The sequence below is a fragment of the Ctenocephalides felis genome, unplaced genomic scaffold, assembly GCF_003426905.1.
Source record: "Ctenocephalides felis isolate EL2017-DRISC unplaced genomic scaffold, ASM342690v1 CF-g0.4_SCAFFOLD_01170, whole genome shotgun sequence".
In the NCBI taxonomy this organism is placed as follows: Eukaryota; Metazoa; Arthropoda; class Insecta; order Siphonaptera; family Pulicidae; genus Ctenocephalides; species Ctenocephalides felis.
In genome coordinates, this window is record NW_020537324.1 from 69,133,945 (window position 1) to 69,153,655 (window position 19,711).

General features: G+C 27.8%; 1 protein-coding gene across 1 annotated transcript in view; it reads left to right on the forward strand.

Moving 5' to 3' along the window:
* Nucleotides 1–1,343: 1,343 nt before the first annotated feature.
* Nucleotides 1,344–19,711, forward strand: part of LOC113367595 (kinesin-like protein KIF12) — a 36,244-nt gene continuing 17,876 nt past the window's right edge. Inside the window, exons 1-4 of the mRNA XM_026609189.1 lie at nucleotides 1,344–1,419; nucleotides 2,670–2,844; nucleotides 18,912–18,986; nucleotides 19,062–19,140. Of these exons, the coding sequence (XP_026464974.1) occupies nucleotides 1,344–1,419; nucleotides 2,670–2,844; nucleotides 18,912–18,986; nucleotides 19,062–19,140 (405 nt within the window). The remainder of the gene's footprint in view (nucleotides 1,420–2,669; nucleotides 2,845–18,911; nucleotides 18,987–19,061; nucleotides 19,141–19,711) is intronic.

The window sequence follows — 19,711 nt, forward strand, 5'->3', positions numbered from 1 at the left end:
TAAGCACACAATATTAATGAATAATGGAAATAACATTTTGCTCAAAACCTCGAAAAATATGGCCAGAAGGCCTCAATTCAGTTTAAGAAAGACCTACATATACAAAATGTGCAAAAATCAATCATACCTAAATCTTAACATCATAACATAAAAATAAATTAGAAAACCACCGATCAAGTTAGCGAATAAATTCTTATAACCTAAACTGAGAAGAATGCTGATCGCATAATAAGATAATTTAACTGAAAATTATCTTAATCACGATACTTAGTTATCAGTTTAGCTTATAGAAATAAAGTTCATTTCTGATTGCTAAAAATTAAGTTTAAAAAAATTCATAAATTAGAAGTATCAGTAATCAGTTTCTTTCGTTTACAAATAAAATCTCTTCAAAAAAATTCTTTGGCATAAAGTTATCATAAGGCAATTTCTTTCTATCTACGCGTTTTTTCTATTTTTTTATTCAACAGCAGCTCTCGCTCTATAATAGCATTGACTAGTCCCATTCAGCCCCATTCAACCCCATTCGACCCCCACTAAAAACCAATTTGATTGACCAACAAACACACGCGCACTAGAACTTCAACTAAATTCCAGTTGGTGGTCGCGTGACGAGGGAAATCAGTCGACAAATAGAGTTACTTTCAGGCTCACCTCTGGTGAAATCGGAAAATATTACGCCTGGAGGACATAAATCAAATATAAATGAAACATATTCAGTTATTGAATGATTAAAGCATCGAGTAAATTAATACTAATATTAATACTTTTTATAAAAATGGTAAAATCCTCTTTCAAATTTATCTAAACGTTAAAGCCGAAGTGCCTGAAGACTGCAATGATTCGTACAAATACGTGAAAAGTGTAAAATAGTATATCGAAAATTTAGGGAACATTTGAAACACTATTCAGGGACCAAAAACGTTGGCATGTGCTGAAAATTTATGTAACTTCAATTAAATATATTGTTCAATCAGTTAAGTGAAAAGTGTTAAAAATACATCAATATTAAGGTATAAACCAGAAGGCTTTGTAAGCAGTGCTTTACAAGACAAAAACGTTGATATAAATTAAATAATTTTTTAATATTCTATGCTATAGCTATAATTAATCAAATTTCCAACATAATTTTTGTTTATAACATTGTCAATTTAATATGAAATCAAGTGTGATACTAAATTACCTATATAAAAGTGAGAACAAAATAACATAATTCATTTATTATTATATTTTCTGTTTGTGGTTGGTGATTCAATAATGATCAGTTCTGCAAAGTGATTTTATAGAATAGTTATGTTTGAAGTAAAATATAATAAAATTGTTTTGTTGTCCTTGCTAATAATATGCCGGTGATGCGCCCTAGTTCTTTAGCAAGAAATGGAGGTGGAGGATCTAGAGGTCCTAGCCCTCAAAGAAAAGGTATTACGTACTTTCAATAGTATTATAACATAAATAGGTTGTACAGGCTGAAGTTCAAAGATCCAATTTGATTTTTAGTACTGTGAAAACCAAACCCAACAGTATCAGAACAAATAGCACATATCAAATATACTAATATCTAGCAATGTTCAGTAAAATTCCAAGATAATTTATCATAGCTTTCTAGATATTTATCATACTATTTTTTTTATTTTTCTCAAATTTGTCCTTTGCTTCTTTTTTACCCACAAGCGGGTTATGAAGGGACACCCAGGGGAAAAAAGATCCACTATTTAATTTTTAATTTTCAATGGGCAAAATGGACAGCCAGAGAACAAAAATACCCAGTATTTTATCTGTAATTTTGAACAGGTTCTACTTAATAATATCTACATTGATAAATGATAGTGTTGCAATTTAATCATTAGTGAATAACAAATGCATAACAAATAACCTAAATATATGTTATTAAATATAATAAACAAAAATCTTTATGAACTTTTACAACAATTATAAATCTTCCTTCGTCAGATATTTCTGCTTAATTTGGCATAATCAGTTCAGCATTGTTTCTTGAAATGCATTTATTGCAAAAGAGATAAATACAACTTGTGTCAAATACATATTTCATAGGCGCATTTTTTACAAAGATCAAACTCCTTACAACTTTTTGTATAAAACTTTGTCAAAAGAATTTATTATAAGTTTTAATAAATAACTGTTAAATAAAATTGCCTCTGATGAGGTAGTTTTTTTAAACTTATTCTACATTTTAATTTACTATCTTAATTTTTTATCTTAAAAAAGTTTTAGAAATATTTTAAATTAAAAAATTATTTATAGATGATAATGACTTTAGATTATATAAAGTTTCTCTATCTATAGAACATTTGGAAAGCTTTTTAACTTTTGCTTACTTAAGGTTCATGAAGGTCCAGGTCCAGGACCATACGTCCTGGTTTGGCCGGAAATTTTACCTTGTGTCCCGGTCCCGGGTGTTTCTAAAAGCAAAATTTGTTCCGAATTTAAATCTTTTGTCCGGATTGTCCCGGTTTGTCGAAAATCAATTTATAAATATTAATTATTTATTGTATCCTTAAACAGCATTTGTTATTTTAAGTAATATAATATCTAAAAATTGTTGTCATTGTTTTGGCTTAAAAAAATATAGTCACCTTAAATTAAAAACATAAATAATTACATTTATTTTATTTTACTAAATTTTTATTATATCTTTTTTTTATATTCAGGTCCAAAAACGCCGACGTCGCCAGCGGGTCGAAAGCCATCTCCTACAAAAGTACGGAGAAGTCCTGCTCAAAGTCCGCAAAGGGCTAGAGGTGGATCAGGCCCTAGCAGTCCTGTTAAACCTACAAATAATACCAACAATGCTAGAACTGCATTGACTAGTTCTCAGGGCAGCGAGTAAGTTCATAATTTTTAAATAATTATTCATGAAAAAACATATTCTCTATATTCACGTGCAAATTACAGAGTGGGTCATTTAAAGTCGAAGGCGTATTCTAAGTCATTTACGTGTTATCGTTTTTAAATGTTACCTCATTCAATCTAAAAAAAATTGTAATTTATTGAATATTGAAAATATATAATAATATTCATTCATATTTTGAGAAATAATTGCTTCCACTCTGAATGATCCACCGAATACGAGAATTTAATACCATGAATCAGAATTAAGCCTACTATGAAAAGTGTAGTGGGAATATATAACGGGTTTAATATTTTCAGATTTGCGTAAATTTGAAATTTTTAGCGTGCTTTGAATTTATGGAGATTTTTCCATGAATAATATTTTATACATAGAAATATCGCTAAAAATATATTTAAAATATTGTAGTCATAAGAAAAGTGACCATCACCCCATTACGAAAACTATGCATTTACATATGAAATAATTTCAACTTCTGTGTCCAAAACTTCTTATATAGACATTTTTGCAAAATTTTTTTTTGAATTATATATCGTTTCATTATAAATTACAATATAACATAAAATATTGCATCAAATTAAAATTTATTCATATACTTTGAAGCTACTTTTTCTTCATCATAATTTGTTATTTTTAAATTACTCTATAGTTAAATACTCAGTATGTATTTTCATATTATAATATGAATTATAATTTACTTGTTAAGTAAACATATAAACTTTATTTTATTCCTTCGCCGGTATTATGTCGTTTATTGTATTAATTTCTTAAAAGGTTCGTTATTAAAGTCGCTAAAAATTATAAAGAAAATCTTAAGATGGCAACTAAGTAAGTACGGCTTTTAGCTTATGTGGTTTTAATTGAACTTTTAGGTTTGCTGATGTAGTCTAAATGTAAAGTTTTTTTTATCTATTGCCTAATTTTCGTTTGACGTTCGTTGAAAAATGGCAAATCAAACCGAAAATTTTGGACAATTTTTGCTTTTTCATTCCTGCATAATTGAAAAGGCATTTTAAGCTCTCAAAAAGCTGTTCATGGTGACGAAATCTTAAAAAGAACGGCAGTATCAAAATTGGTTTACTAAATTTTGTTGTGGTGATTTTTCACTTATACTTTTTTTGGGAGAACTGCTGAACCGATTTGAATGGTTTAAAGAAATAGTCAAATTGTTTTAACAATGAGATATAAAATTTTGACACAAAGCTGTTTTAATCACTTTCGAGATACATTAAAAACACAAGACTGGGTATTTAGCATCAGAATGTAATACTAATAATTTTTCATAGCAATTCATACAGTATATTTAGATTCTATTTACTAAATTTGAATAATCATATTTAAGTAAATTTTGGATTTAACGGTCGAAAATAGTCAATTAAGTTTTATACTAATTCAGAAAAAAATTGCTAAATATCAAATTTGTCTTTTCCATTATTCATAAAACATTTCTGCACTAGTTTTTTTTATAATTACCACTTTCGCATTTTTATTACCACCTGAAATTACAATTGATTTCCATCATGAACTAGAAACCTTTTTATACCTATCTGGAAAAACATTTAACTCTTCATGCATTGTCACAATAACCTTGATACAATTTTTTTATTGCTTTATTATCTCCATAAATTACATTTTTCCCTCAATTTAAATCAGTGACATGTGTGCAGGTCATAAAAGTAGAGACTGGAAAAAAGTTAAATAAAAAGTACAACGTATAATTTTTTATTTTATTGCTACTGCGACACATAAATAAAATGATAAATGATTGCTGCAAAATCATAGGAAAATTCCTGAAAGCTTATAGATGTTTTATAAAAGTTTTTACGTGTATATTAAATGGTGAATCAGATGTAGGTTGATGAGGTTGGAATGTGATATTGATTTGGTTACGAAGTAAATTACAAAATTTTCATATAAAAAACTAAATTGACAATAGGTGTAGTAAATTCAAGTTTTGTTACAGGGACCCTTGAAGGCTAATTTTTATTTGCCGAATATATTGAAACCTCAATATTGATAATATTGAAAAAAAAAGTCTTTTGATGATAAGTCAACTTGTCTAATTTCATTAATGATATTACGCTTTTAAATTTGATTATACTTCTTATACCATACGCAAATATGTTCATGTTTTGCTACAATTATTTATCACTTTTATTTGAAAATATAGTATTTATACACATATTTTCGTCAAACTCAAAACATCATTAACAAATCAATACATTTCTCTATATGTGCCGAAACTCTCTGTTAATGTGCTGAGTTAATATGAATAATTGATGCAAGAGTAAACAATCCAATGTCAAAAATTCGATTTTGAGAACGGACTTTTTCATATAAATTATGGTAATAAAATCATAATGTATTGATATTTATAAATATTTTAATTAATATATGTGCAATACAAATTATAATATTCAAATGTTGTCAGTAACGAAAAGAAAATTTACTACTTCTATTGCCAATTCAATATTCTATATAATATTGCAGATATAATAGTTTTACGAGTCAATTTTCTTACATTTTCATTTTTAAGTTAATTCAGTTGCCTGAGTTTTTTTCTAGACGTTCATTCAATAAGAAAGAAAAACTAGAATTATTTAAAAAAAAAAAATATGTTTTTCATACTTTTTGACTTCCAATTTGACTTTTCTCCAGTTGATAAAATACACAAAAACCACATACAATGAACAAAAGACTTAATTAACGGTCATATTTATGAAAAAAATTATGAAATTTATTTGAAAAATTTAGTTGTAGAAAACGTAATTCGTTATTAAAGGTTTTTTGGATTGTTATGCAGTTGTAAATAACACTTTTATTATCATCTCTTGGGCAATTTTTTATTTCTTGCATAAATGGACTATTCCATCCTGGAATTTCCAGGTTCAGAAAAGAAAATTTAGAAATTTTTATTTTTTAGACTCAAATAGTAATCTGAGCTTAAGAGTAAGATTTCTATGATCTGTTATGATGATTTTTCTCAACTTAGTAACTTTTTGAGAAGCAACCCAATGGTCGATCTATCTCTCTTTGATATATTTTTAACTTTCCGTGAATTATAGTAATCGCAAACGAATCGAAAATTTATTTTTTTATTTTCTATAAAAGTTTCTGAATATTTAGGCATATTTTACAATTAGACAAAATGAGTGTGTGAGTTAGTGTTTTCAAAAAATTTAAAAACATAAAAATTAGAATGCAAGAACTTTAAAAATCTCATTGTTTCAAAGTTTTCAGTTTAAGTTTTTTTTTAATAATTTAAATTTTTGGTAGGGGAAGTTCCTACAGTTTGTCTTATAGCACGATGCCATGTTCCACTATTAGATTTTCTTTAATGCTGATGATTTTATTGATTTGATGAAGTAGAATGAGAATTTTTACTTCGTAACATAAATAAAAGAAAAAAATAAAAAAATGAAATCACTACACATCTAAGATTGCACAATAAAAACATCAGGCTAAAATAATCATAAATGGAAAATTATTAATATCCAAACAAGGGTGTAATTAAACAGGCAATAAAAGTATAGTTAAACGCAACAAAACACGAATTGTCTGTTTATTCACATTGGCCAAGGCCAAAGTCAAATGGCTTTGATTCAACGAAATTCTACAAAACTGACACGTGAATGAAAATATCTGCCTAATTGGAGAACGATACCGATTTGATATATCGGTAATGATTTTGTTTACATAAAGGATTGCTGACAATAGTGGAAAATAACGTGAATTATGGATAAATATTACCTTGACCTTGTGATTCATATATAGTACAAAGAAGGATAAATTGTCTGTTTTAGGATAAAAATGGTAGTAATTAATCAGTGAACTTGACGCTCTTATAGAACAGTGTACACAGTTTTGTATTGTCCAAATCGAGCTTATGACGGGTATATTTGTCAATCACAGAGTAAGGAATTGGATGATAAATATAGGTTAATTTTACAAAACGGAAATTTTTTATTACTACACGTCTTTGTTACCATGAGCCCTGATTGTACCATGATTATTATTTATTTTTTTATTTAAACAAATATTTGAAAGAATTAAGCGAGGCATCTTCTACTCGAAGATTGAAAAAAAATAGTCATACGATCTTAAATAAAATGTCAAAAAGGAAAAAAAAAGAGATATCTCATAGTAGATAATCTCTTAAATGCATTTACACCCAGCATATTGTCTTAAAAAAATGTATATTATTTTGATCGGTAATAAATCTATGCAAATAAAAAAAATATTTATTTATTTATTTATTTATTTATTTATTCACTTATTCATTTATTTATTCATTTATTTATTTATTTATTTATTTATTAGATTAACAAAAAAGCAAAGGACACATAAAAAATCACTGTAGGTCATGTACAAGGTTATATTTCGCTAAGCCATTTATTATAATTTTATTTTGTTTCTATAGATTCGATAAAAGAATGTATAAAGTAGAAGGCAATCACTTAGTGCTAATGACATATTTGATAGTTCAGATAAAATCATAAATTAAATCGAAAAACATAGGAGAGAGCAAATTTCACTTAGAAACATATTTTATCTATTACTTTCTAGTAAAAATTGATATGACTAGAGTTTTTCTTTGAATTTTAGGTGTTTGACTCGTCTATCGTCCAAACGGTTTAAAATACGAAGTTACGATATATGGAAGAAGTTCTTAAAAAATCGAGACGAATCTAATGATATATAATATTTTATACGACTTTTTTACTATTTTTAAAATATTTTAGAAAGTTTAATATTTGCACATCCAACACGAAAAACGGTTAAACTTACATAAAAGTTTATTAGGAAATTACTGTTTGTGATAAACCGATTTGAATGGTTCAAAAAATATTCGATTCCTATTGATGAGAAGACGTTCTAAATAGTTTTTAAAGGCAGGTCTAGCCGTTTCGGAAATACGGAGAAATAACGCCGAAAATAGAAATTAAGTTTTTGCAGGAAAGAGCATCTGCTTTGAATGATTCAAAATACATTCAGTTTACAATTGTGTGGAGACGTGGTTGGTATTTAGTTTTTCTGGCAAAAGCAGGTGTGTCATAAATGGTAATTTGTCCTAATGCTCGATGCCATGCACCACTAGTATGATAATAGTAGGTTTGGCAAAAATGGCAATTTGTTTTAATATTTGACACTATACACCACTACTTTGGCAAAAGCAGGTTTGGCAGTAATGGCAATTTGTCTTAATGCTCGACACAATGCATCACTAATTTGGCAAAGGCAGGTTTGGAAAAAGTGGAAATTTGTCTTAAGGCACAATGCCGTGTACCACTATGTTCAACTATTTGACAAAATTGTTTGTCACATTTTTTATGTAATGAAATGTTATGAAGTTAAATTTAATTTAATATATACATTAGTAATTCAAATGTCTCGCAATTATTATTAGTGATATTGGTAATGGCACTTTTTCTATCACCATCTCATATATTCGCCATTTTTATGTTTATGTTAAAAACTATGTAAAATAAACTCTCTGGCTATGAAGAAAGCGAAACAAGCAACACTTGTTATAAGTTGGTATATTTTGAACGAACCAATTTTATTTTTACCAGCTATTATCAATCAACTGATATCTATGAAAACATTTCCTGAAATTCTCGGCTTTAAGCGATGTCACTAATGGATGAATATGACTACATTTTATATAACGGTTGTATTGAATTTATTATTCGATAAGCATTTCATCCATCCGATTGCAATCATCAATTATTCAAAGATAGACTAATATAACAGAATACGAACAGTCACAAGTCGCAATGCTCCACTTTTATAGAATATGACTTCAATGTCATTCCGTAATTTGTTTGCTTTACGATGCAAAAAATTATAATGGAATAAAGATTAGTTACATCTAGAAGCATTTTATAATTGACATTGTAGTATTAGCGTTTCAAAATCACATCATCAGCTTTTTTCCTGGCTTTTTGCTTTAAATTAAAAATTGTCAATATTAAAGAAATTCTAGTAATACAAATACATAAAATATAAATAAAAAAACATTAGGTTACCTGTTAAAATTAAGCTTTGTAAACAATAATTGTAATCACCATTGTTCATAGGAATCTGATTCTAGAAAATTCTAATTGCTCTGAGACATGATATAAATTATTTTTTCATTAAAGCTAGGAAAAGTATCATTATTAGTTACACAGATAAATAGGTAAACAGATGAACAGGTAAATAGATAGATACATAGACAGGTGAACAGGCAGATAGGTTAATTGGTAGATAGGTAGATAGGATATGTAAAATGGTAGACAGGACAACTGGTAGATAGACAAATATATAGTCAGAGTAGGCAGGTAAAATAGTGGATTGATAAACAGGTTGATAGGTAAATTGGACAGCTAAATTAGTTTACAGCTAAATTGGTGGACTGGTAAATTAGTAGACTGATAAACAGGTTGAATGGTATACTCTTGGTCTGGTATATTGGTGGACAGGTATACTGGTGGACATATTAATCACGGAAATTGGTTCTATATATTAAGGCTTGTTCTGGTACAATAATAACAACCTACCGACATTCATGCTCAATAAATAAAACTATAAGCCATCTCTATGCATTAACATTGTAATATGCTTTTTATTATTTTTTTTCCAAAATTTATTTTATTTATGTTATTTGTATTATCAATAATGTTTCAAATAATTATTCAATAATAAATGGTATTATTATCATAATATAGTTATACAAAATCGTAATTGCTCACATTTTCTGTATGTAAATTGTATTATTATCATAAGATAGTTATACAAAATCCTAATTGCTCACATTTTATGTATGTACTACATTATTGAATAAATAAATCTTTTCAAACAATCAGACTGGTGGACAGTTAAATTAGTGGACTTCTATACTGGTAGACAAGTAGACAAATAATTATATAGACAGGTAGACTGGAATACAAAAAACTAGATGTAGACTAGATTTAACAAATATGCATTTTTGTTCACATTTTAAATTGAAAGTAAAACACGACGAAACGAGAACGGCTACAGCTAGTATATATATATATATATATATATATATATATATATCATTTTAATCAAAATATACATCACGTTACCCTTAATTTTTTCAGGCATTTTCAATATTTATGACATGCAACTCTATGATTTTATCATCAATAGTATGATTTAGGGGTAGCCTGATTATAATACTAGAGTAGCAGTCATCAATTTGCATTATTTATGCTCAACTGACCTTAAAAAAACATTTTTCAAATAATTATTTTCATCAATATATTAAAAATTTTATCTAAAATTAAACTACTTTTTTATATAATCTATTTCCATAATTTTTGTAATACGAAATGAAAAAAAAATTAAGCTTAGTATTAGTATAGATACATATATTTAATTTTGGGTAGTTGGACATATAATATGCAGATAAAATATTACTACATCTAAATTCAAATTATTAAATTACATTGATTGATTGATTTAAGTGTGATTTAATAGGCCGACATAAAATATTTCTTTTCTTAATTTTCTCTCTTAAGAGAAACGACAGAATTAATTTCCAATTTTAATTTATTTTGCCCTTTATTATTCAATATTATTATATATCTATTATTTTTGATTAATATCTAGTATATCAATTATCATTATCAAATTAACAGAATTTATATCATTTATTCAATATTCGAATAATTTTGTTTTCATTCGTCTATTTATAGTCATTTTTACTCTTGTTCCACGTGTAAAGCTACTTATACAAAATTGAGTATGTTTCAATTACTTTACTGCATTTACTTAATATAATATTCTTAAACATAGCACGTGAATATCATTTCCATTTCGAGGTTAGTTTGTTACTGAGGTCAAATGAGAAATAATTGAAATTAGAATAATTGAAAATAGGTGAAAGAATAATTAAACACGCGGTTAATTAATATTGATTAGTTCTTATGTTCACTAATTGTTGTAGTGAAGTAATAAAGATTTTAAACTTTTTTTACTCTTACATAAATTAATATGTGCAAGTTTTAGTCCTAATTAATAGTAAACGAGAAAGTAAGAGTTTTAGTCTATATATTTGACATAATAAAGAGTGTCACTAAAATTATGCCAAACAATTTTTTTAATCCTAAAATCGTTAATATTTAACTGCAATTAACCTTACACATAATTATAATTTCTTAAGAGTCAATTATTATACTGACAATTATAATTTTTGAACTCTTTTAAAAGTGTGTTAAACAACCTTACAATTTATATTATGACAGAAAGAATTTCAAATGTTTAAAAACTTACTGTTTCTCTAATACACATTCTTGATTCTTTTAAGTGTTCTGTTTACATTATTGAATTTTCTTTTCTCAGAAAAGTTGTTAATTAAACAACATTTTCTTTCGTTATATTGTAGATTCAATAAATTTCCCGTGTTGCTTGAAATTTGCGTTGGGGATATTTTTTTAGACAATCAATAAATGTCTACTGCATGTCTATTTTTTACGAAATATAATTTTACAAATTAGTATTTTATTTGTAGTAATATTCTCAATTCAAAATTTAATTCAATCATCATCAGAGATATTTTTTGTATGTTTTGCTTTGATATTGGTAATCATAGCTCTAATTTTACGCTTGCAATATTCTTTAAAATTTGATAAAATTTGATTTATCGTGAGCTTTTGAATGAACTGCCCCTATAAGTGCAATTTATTTTTAACTACTAATAATAACAGTGCAGCTCGTTATGTGCGAACAAATATTATAAAACTGCAATTTTATTACTAAAGATTGTTAGGTATGTGTATCAAACTATCACATTTTAAAGAGACTCTACATACATTTTTTATGCTTAATTGATTTTAGATACATTTCTGGGCTAAATTTTTAAATCACTTTGAATAATCAAAAAGTCTATATTAATTTTAATGTTTCCTAAAATAGGGCATGGGTGGCAACCTGAAAGTTATTAAATATTAGTTAGATAATAAATATTCTCTTTTTTAATTATTTACATTTAGAAATGCTAAATAGAACTTAATATTTATATTTGTTAAGGGAAGAAAACCATAAATAAAGGTTATGAAGTATATTTGGGTCAATGAAATTTTACAAATGTTTTAAATCACATAGTTTGATTTGGCAGGAAGATTTTTATGCGTTTGCAATTTCAAGATTTTAAATGTAATTCAAAGTTTGCAGTTTGTCTATTAACTTTTGTGATTTATTCAGAATTGGCACAAGCCAGGTTAGTCGGTCTCTATTTATTTGCTTCACCATCACAAGTTTCCCTTTGAAAACATTGAATTTATCTGGCATTAATTTAAATAATAAAGTGTTGATAAGATTTTAAAAAGATTAAGGTCTTTAATGATTTATTCAGCAATTTGAAACATTAAAAATGGTGATCTGTAAACATTCAGTAAGTTCATGCTTGATGTAAACATACCTCTTAAACTTATTCCAATTTATTTAATTTTCTCTACAACTCTCAATCTGTGAATTTATTTAAATTTTTCACTGTTTTTTTAAAATGGTATTTAACAGAGATGGATAATTCACTCCGGAGCTATCACTCCGATACAACTCTTCCTTTGGAGTGAATCCGAAACTTATCCGTCTTCTCTAAACTGCTACTAAATCTGTTAATACGTTCAGACATTTGCTCGGGATATTTTGCTAATGCAAATATTTGCGTCGAAAGAAACGTTCGCTCTCTCATATGCAATATTATGACTTTCTAGGTATAAAATGTCCTAAAATAATGTAGCATTCTATATAAGATAATTCTTGTCCATAAATGACTTCTATCAATGGTATAGAACCAGCAGAAAAATATTTAGTTTTATATTATTATTTTTACCTATCTCTAGTACCTAACGTAGAAAAGTGAAGCTCAGCACCAAGTTTGATTTGTTGTTTGTGGTTATTCGAAAACATTCAATATATGAAAATCTGTTTCAAAGTACAGTTTTAACATTAAACTGTAATGTAGCATATTATGCCAGTAATCGTATAAAGCGCGATTGTCTTAACGGGGCTGTTGTGTAATTATGATTTTCACTAGTATTTTTACGAATACCATTGAGTTGCAATAGGGTTCCGTCCGCCCTTCTTTTATTAATGTCGCCATCGACTGTATAAAATGCGTGTTTACTAGTCCGATGTCATTACCCCCGATCTTGATGCCCATGCACTTTCCGTGTAATGTAATTTCCTCCTGATAATAATACACATGTTGGTCGTTCGTCTGAAAGAAAAACATTGGAAAATGAATGTATGTACCGACGGTCGAGTCATTATATTATGGCTTTATTTACATTACACATTTAGATCAGTGAGACACTTGGCACAGGCACAGGTGCGAGAATATTTATAAGGTGTTATACTCGTAATATTTTAAGTTTTTGTTTTTCAAAAACATTCAATTGGTAATTATAGGGAGAAGTGGTTATTAGTTTTTGGCAAAGGCATGCCCAGCCATTTCGAAGATACAAGGCTAAATGTGCAAAAAATTGCAGTTTTTGAGAGAACTAAGCGTCCGATTTGAATGATTCAAAGAACTTTCTCCTTCAACAAAATAATTGATTTTGGAAAAAAACGTATTTTTGTGTATCGAAAATAATTCAGATTTTATTTTTAATTCTGACCAAAGTTCTAACATACTAAATTTCAACTTTGCAATTAAGTTTATATAATTCTTATAAATAATACACAATGTTACAATATTTACAATAATCTATTTGAAAACATTTAATATTCCTCGAACATTTCGTTACGGTACGGGAAGTACCAGCAATTTGCCTTGAGGAACGATGCCATACACCTCACTAGTTAAATTTACTTTAATTCGTCGAATGTTACTTGAAACACAAAATCCAGAATCCAAAAAGAATCTGAAAAACTTGAAACGTAATCAATAAGTCGAAAGACCGAAAGACTTGGATTGGATTATACCATGTTTTCTATGGAAATTGTATAAAACTTCCAGTTTGATATTGCATTAACAAAATATAGACAAAATAATGGAGTTTATTGTTTCTATAATACCTCATTGTATATAGCATTCAAACAACACATCCTTATATACTTTAAGTATTAATTTTTTTGATTCTCTAGAAAATCTTGAAAATTATAGATATCTATCATATTATATTATACTATACTATTATAAATCATAGATAATCTATCTATTATCTATCATACCGTGAGATACCTATACCACCATTAACTTATTATATACCTATATACGTTTTACTCCTTATAAATATTAACTTCTATTATTTATGTATTTTCCTATATTATTATTATATACTCCTTATAAATATTAATTTCTATTATTTATGTATTTTCCTATATTATTACTATATACTCCCTATAAATAGTAATTTCCATTATTATGTATTTACCTATATTATTATCTCTACCTATCTATTGACTATGCCGGGAATTGAACCCGGGACCTCCGCGTGGAAGTCGCGCACCTTAACCACTACCCTATCGGCTACCCCCACTAATAATATTATTAGGACTGCACTGTTGTTACCGCGGTTCATTTTCTAATTAATTGGGTAATTAACACCAACGTGACGCGACGACACGCGAAAAAAGACGGTTGATTGTAGCCTTACGGTGGTGTAGTGGTTAAGATCGTAGCGTGTCACGCGGCGGACCCGGGTTCGATTCCCGGTAGGGTTAATGTAGCGTGTAAGAGAAAAATTGTAGGCAATAGGATATATATTAGATATAGGTTAGGTGTATTCGGTATACAATGTAGGGATTTGAGTGTATATGATGAAATATAGCGTATGGTAGATATAAGGCGTGTAATATGGAATGCAACGTGTAGGTATACGTAAGGCTATAAAAATACACGAATAGGAACTTATGATGTAGGTGTTATTGTATAAGAAATACGAAAGTAACATAGATTTAATTTATAAATATTATGAACTTCCCGTAGGGTGAGTTATAGTAATCCGAACATTTTGGCATACCTTAGAAAAAAATGGATGTATGTGTATGTGTGTGTGTGTATTTAGACCTAGTTCTGAATTTTAGATCTTGTTCTAAATTTTAGATCTTGTTTTAAGTTTTCAAATATTGTTCTACATTTTTATTTTTTTATTTATTTATTTATTATACACTTCAATCAACTATATACAGTTTAAAATGGTAATGCAATGCAAAATCAACCTAACTAGTGGGGTGTATGGCATCGTGCCTTGAGGCAAATTGCTGGAACTTCCCGTACCGTAACGAAATGTTCGAGGAATACTGAATGTTTTCAAATAGATTATTATTAATATTGTAACGTTATCTAATATTTATAAGAATTATATAAACTGAATTGCAAAGTTGAAATTATTTGTAAAGTAAATTAGAACTATTGTCAGAATTAAAAATAACATCGGAATTATTTTCGATATACAAAAAAATTTTTTTTTGAAAAAAAAAGTTGAAACAAATTTTTTAAAATCTAATTTACACTTCTCCCAATCATTACTAATTGAATGTTTTTTAGATCATTCAAATCGGATGATTCGTTCTTTCAAAAACTCGATTTCTATTTTCTGCACACTTTGCTCTTTATCTTCTTAACGGCTGGACATGCCTTTGCCAAAAACTAATTAGCTCATCTCCCTATCAATAGGAATCGAATGTTTTTTGAACCATTCAAATCGGTTGATACGTGCGCCCGAAAACGTGACTGGAAATTTGTATCCATACATACATACACACAAATGTTCAGAAACCTTCAAAACGTTGAGAAATGTAAATATTTTCAATTTCGATTTTCGGCCCATTACAATAACTTACCCTACGGGAAGATAATAATCTTAAACTATGTTATTTATACAAACACATTTAAAACTTTTTAGATATTTTCTACATTTTAAATTATTAAGGTTGCTAATATTTTACACTGAATTGATAATCTATTTTTAAATAAAAAATGACTGTTAAACCAATTATATATAGTTGATAATTAAATATCGATTGACATTGAAATGAATAATTTATCTGACATCATAATTGTTTTTTACACTATGACACGCATTGCCTGCTGGTTAAAGCCCTTTCATATACATATATTGATTTTTAATTATGATAATTGGTATTGTATACGTCACTTTATGGAAATAATAAACCCTTCGTGTCAAATATAAAAAAACTATGAAAAATCACGCATAGGAAAGGGTTTCTGCGGAACTCATTTACATAGAGATCTTACATCTCATACATTTGGATTTGTTATTTTATTTATGAGATCAACTCAAGTCATCAATTAAAATTTTATATTAATAAATTCAACTTTTTTAAAAATAATTTATAAGACAATTAGACCGACGTAATAAACTTCCCACATTTCTTTGCTTCGAATGTACAATATCAATCGTTATTAATATGTAAAATGTACCTATAGGTATCTATTTTGGTTAAATACCATTTGTTCCAATCAAATCAAACTGAATCAAATATTTAGAAGTGATATTTTCACGCAATCAAACGTTAGTTGGGTATTTGTTCTAAGGTCCCAAGGTCGATATCGTGTTAAGGTTAAGGTAACATGATTTCCATGGAAAGCGAAACGCTAAGCGGCCGTTTTCTAATAAGATTTATTTATTCAAATTAGAACCGTTGCTGCCGAGAGAATACTTACACGCAACCTGAGGCTACGGCCACATGGTAGTAATAAAGTCAGTAAAAACAGTCCATGTTAAATATACTTTATTTGATTTTACTTATGAGTGTAAATATGTTTTATACAATTTAAAAATAAACTAGTTGGTATTTTGCCTTGAGGCAAGTTACATGAACTTCCCGAAATGTGTAAGTAATCGACTTCATCAATAAAAAATAAATTAATTTATGATTGTATAAAAGTATTCCGAATGGATTTATTACACATCATTGAAAACGAACGAACTCGGAGTATTTCCTAAAATTTGTCGTAAGGCCATAATATTTTAGTAAGTTCTATAAGACCATTATATATATCGCCAAAAAGAGTTCCATTAAAATCGGCTTAAATTTTTTATTCAGAAGTTAATTACAAGAAAGCGGCACGATAGATTTTTACCTAAAACTAATCAGTATCATTCCCAACCAACATGTTTCAAACAGGTTTTGATTTTTTAAAATCGATTCGGTAGTATGACGGTAGTATAAATGTGGACGGAAAGTTTAACACTTTTTTTCAAATTACAAAGAAACGGCTTGGCAGATCGTCGCACAAAACTGACAAACGATAGTTCTCATGGAAATACATCGGATGGCTTTTAAATTTTTGAAATTGATCCAGTCATTTTTAAAAAAACGTCGACAAAAGATCAAAAATCTGTTCACACACACATACGTTATCCTAATTTGGTCTCATTCTATTCAGAATGGCTTGCAACGTCGAGAAAACATAAAATTTGCGAATTTTTTGAGAAAAACTACTTCTTCAGGAAGTTAATTAAAAAAATTGTCGAATCATTTGAACTCAATAAGTAATATTAAGTCAATAAGTTCTTAAGGATAAAGTACATTAAAAAGACATCTTATAAATGTATTAATTTATTTTGGAAGTATCTAAAAGTCACAAAGATAAAGAACAACCATTGAGTTGCCTTCCAATGAAATTTAGTAATAGCAAATACATTACACAAAAACTCATAGACCACTTTGAATGTGTCTGATTACTGTCCTTAAAAAAAAATCTTCATTTCTATCAAAATTAATAATCTTATTTCGAAGTTTACGAAAATTCAAAATTAGATTATTCCGACGTTTCAATTACTAATTAGTTGCAATACTCTATAATTAACTTCCTATAGGGTAAATTATAGTAATCGCAGAAAAATCGAAAGAGGAAATTTTCATATGTATATCTTAACGTTTCAGAGGTTACTGAACATTTTGGCATCATATCTTAGAAAGAATGGATGTATGTGTGAATACGTGTGTGCTTGTGTGTGTATGTGTGTTCGGATACAAATTTTTGTTGATGAGTTTGGGCATATCGTCCTACACAATTAGTTATTTCTACTAAATTTTATAAGTAAAAACTGCTTTCTCAACTAAAAGCATTTAATAAGAGTTTTTTAATAAAATTAGTATATAATTCACAAAAATTCACATTCTTTTGAATTTCACCGCTCGCGTGATCCTAGCCTAATTTCTTGATCAAATTAGGTTAAAGTGTATTGGTCAATGAATTAAATATATTTTAGCGATTGAATTACTTTTAGGATTACACTCTTCAGAAAATGGTTGATCATTAGTTAATTCTTTTATTCGTGATTCGGAAGCTTCTTTGAATAGTCGAACATTTCATGAAAACAAAGCAAGTACTATAGGAAACATATCTCTTAAAATTATATACTTACAAATTTAATAATTTTCAACACTACAATAAATTTCAGTAAATTTACAAATATTTATTTTGTAAATTTATGATATATTTTGTAATGTAAAAGTTTCTTAACAAAAATACTTCTTTAATTATTTAAGTATGAGTGGTGATGTGACATAACATATGAGGCAAATATTTTTTTTTTAAATTTTATTTTCAATAGCAATCAGAATACAGGACAATTCTATGAATAAATTGAAGTAACCATAAATAAATAAAAAATGTTAAGTTTGTAAATTAAAATTCAATTAAAAACTGTAACTTAAAACCAAGTTTATAATAATAAACCTGCAAATGTTAAAAATAAATCAGTTATATGAACTTCCTACTCATAATAAGACTTTTATTGAAACGTCCTATATTTAATCTGTTATGATATTATAATTTAAAATACTAGCTATGGCATGCATTATATATATATATATATATATACAGTGGCGTCGGAACCGCGTGGGCTTGAGCCCACCCATGAATTTTGATGGGGGGGCTCAGCCCACCCATGAATTTCAAAAAATTATATGGGCTGATATCTCTAAAAAAAAAAAAAAACGTGACCACTGGCTGTCTACCTAAATAAAAAAAAACGAGCCCACCCATCAAAAATTTGGTTCCGACGCCACTGTATATATATTACTTTTATATTATCATTTATCTTTTTACCAGAGCTGGAAGTATAGACCTCTCCGAAATAGGAAGCGAGCCAGGAACGCCCGAAGACAATATCAATGTCGTAGTAAGGTAGTAATTTGAGGATATTAATACTTCATCAGCCTAATTTCATGAAAATATTTCCAATATTATTTTTTATTCCAGGGTGCGACCGCTTAACAAAAAGGAGATCGATGAAGGTCAAGAAATTGCTGTAGAGTTTCCTGGAAATGGACAACTGGTTGTGAGTTGAAACCTTTTATTATATAAATAATTTATTAATTCTTTAAAAAATGATAGTTATTAAGTTTGCTATTTTATACTATATCTACTCAAACTCTAAAATTTAGTATAATTATTTTTTATTAGTAGGTATCTTATCAAGGATGTTTTGTCTTATTGTTCTTATCATTCTTTCTCATAAAGTTGTAAATTGCATAAGTATGATTTTTACACATTTTGTTTAAGAAAACTCCTGCAGTTTTTATTTCCTGCAGGCTACTAATTTTGTTATTTTTTTGTATACTCAAAACCTAAACCTTAAACTTACGAGTATAAGATTATTTTTTACTAAAATAAAGCAAGTTCTACGCATGCAATAAAGAAATCTCTTAACGGATATTATGGGTAACCTACAGTTTTTTTTTACATATTTTTATATAGACAGTTGATTCAATATATAGCAAAGCATCAGGAAAATAGTAACAATTTACTGACATACTTTTATGATTTTTACATATTTTTTATTTTGCTTAGAACTTTCAACTCGAAAAACAACCCTAATTATTTGTCGGATTTCTGTTCAGGACAACAAA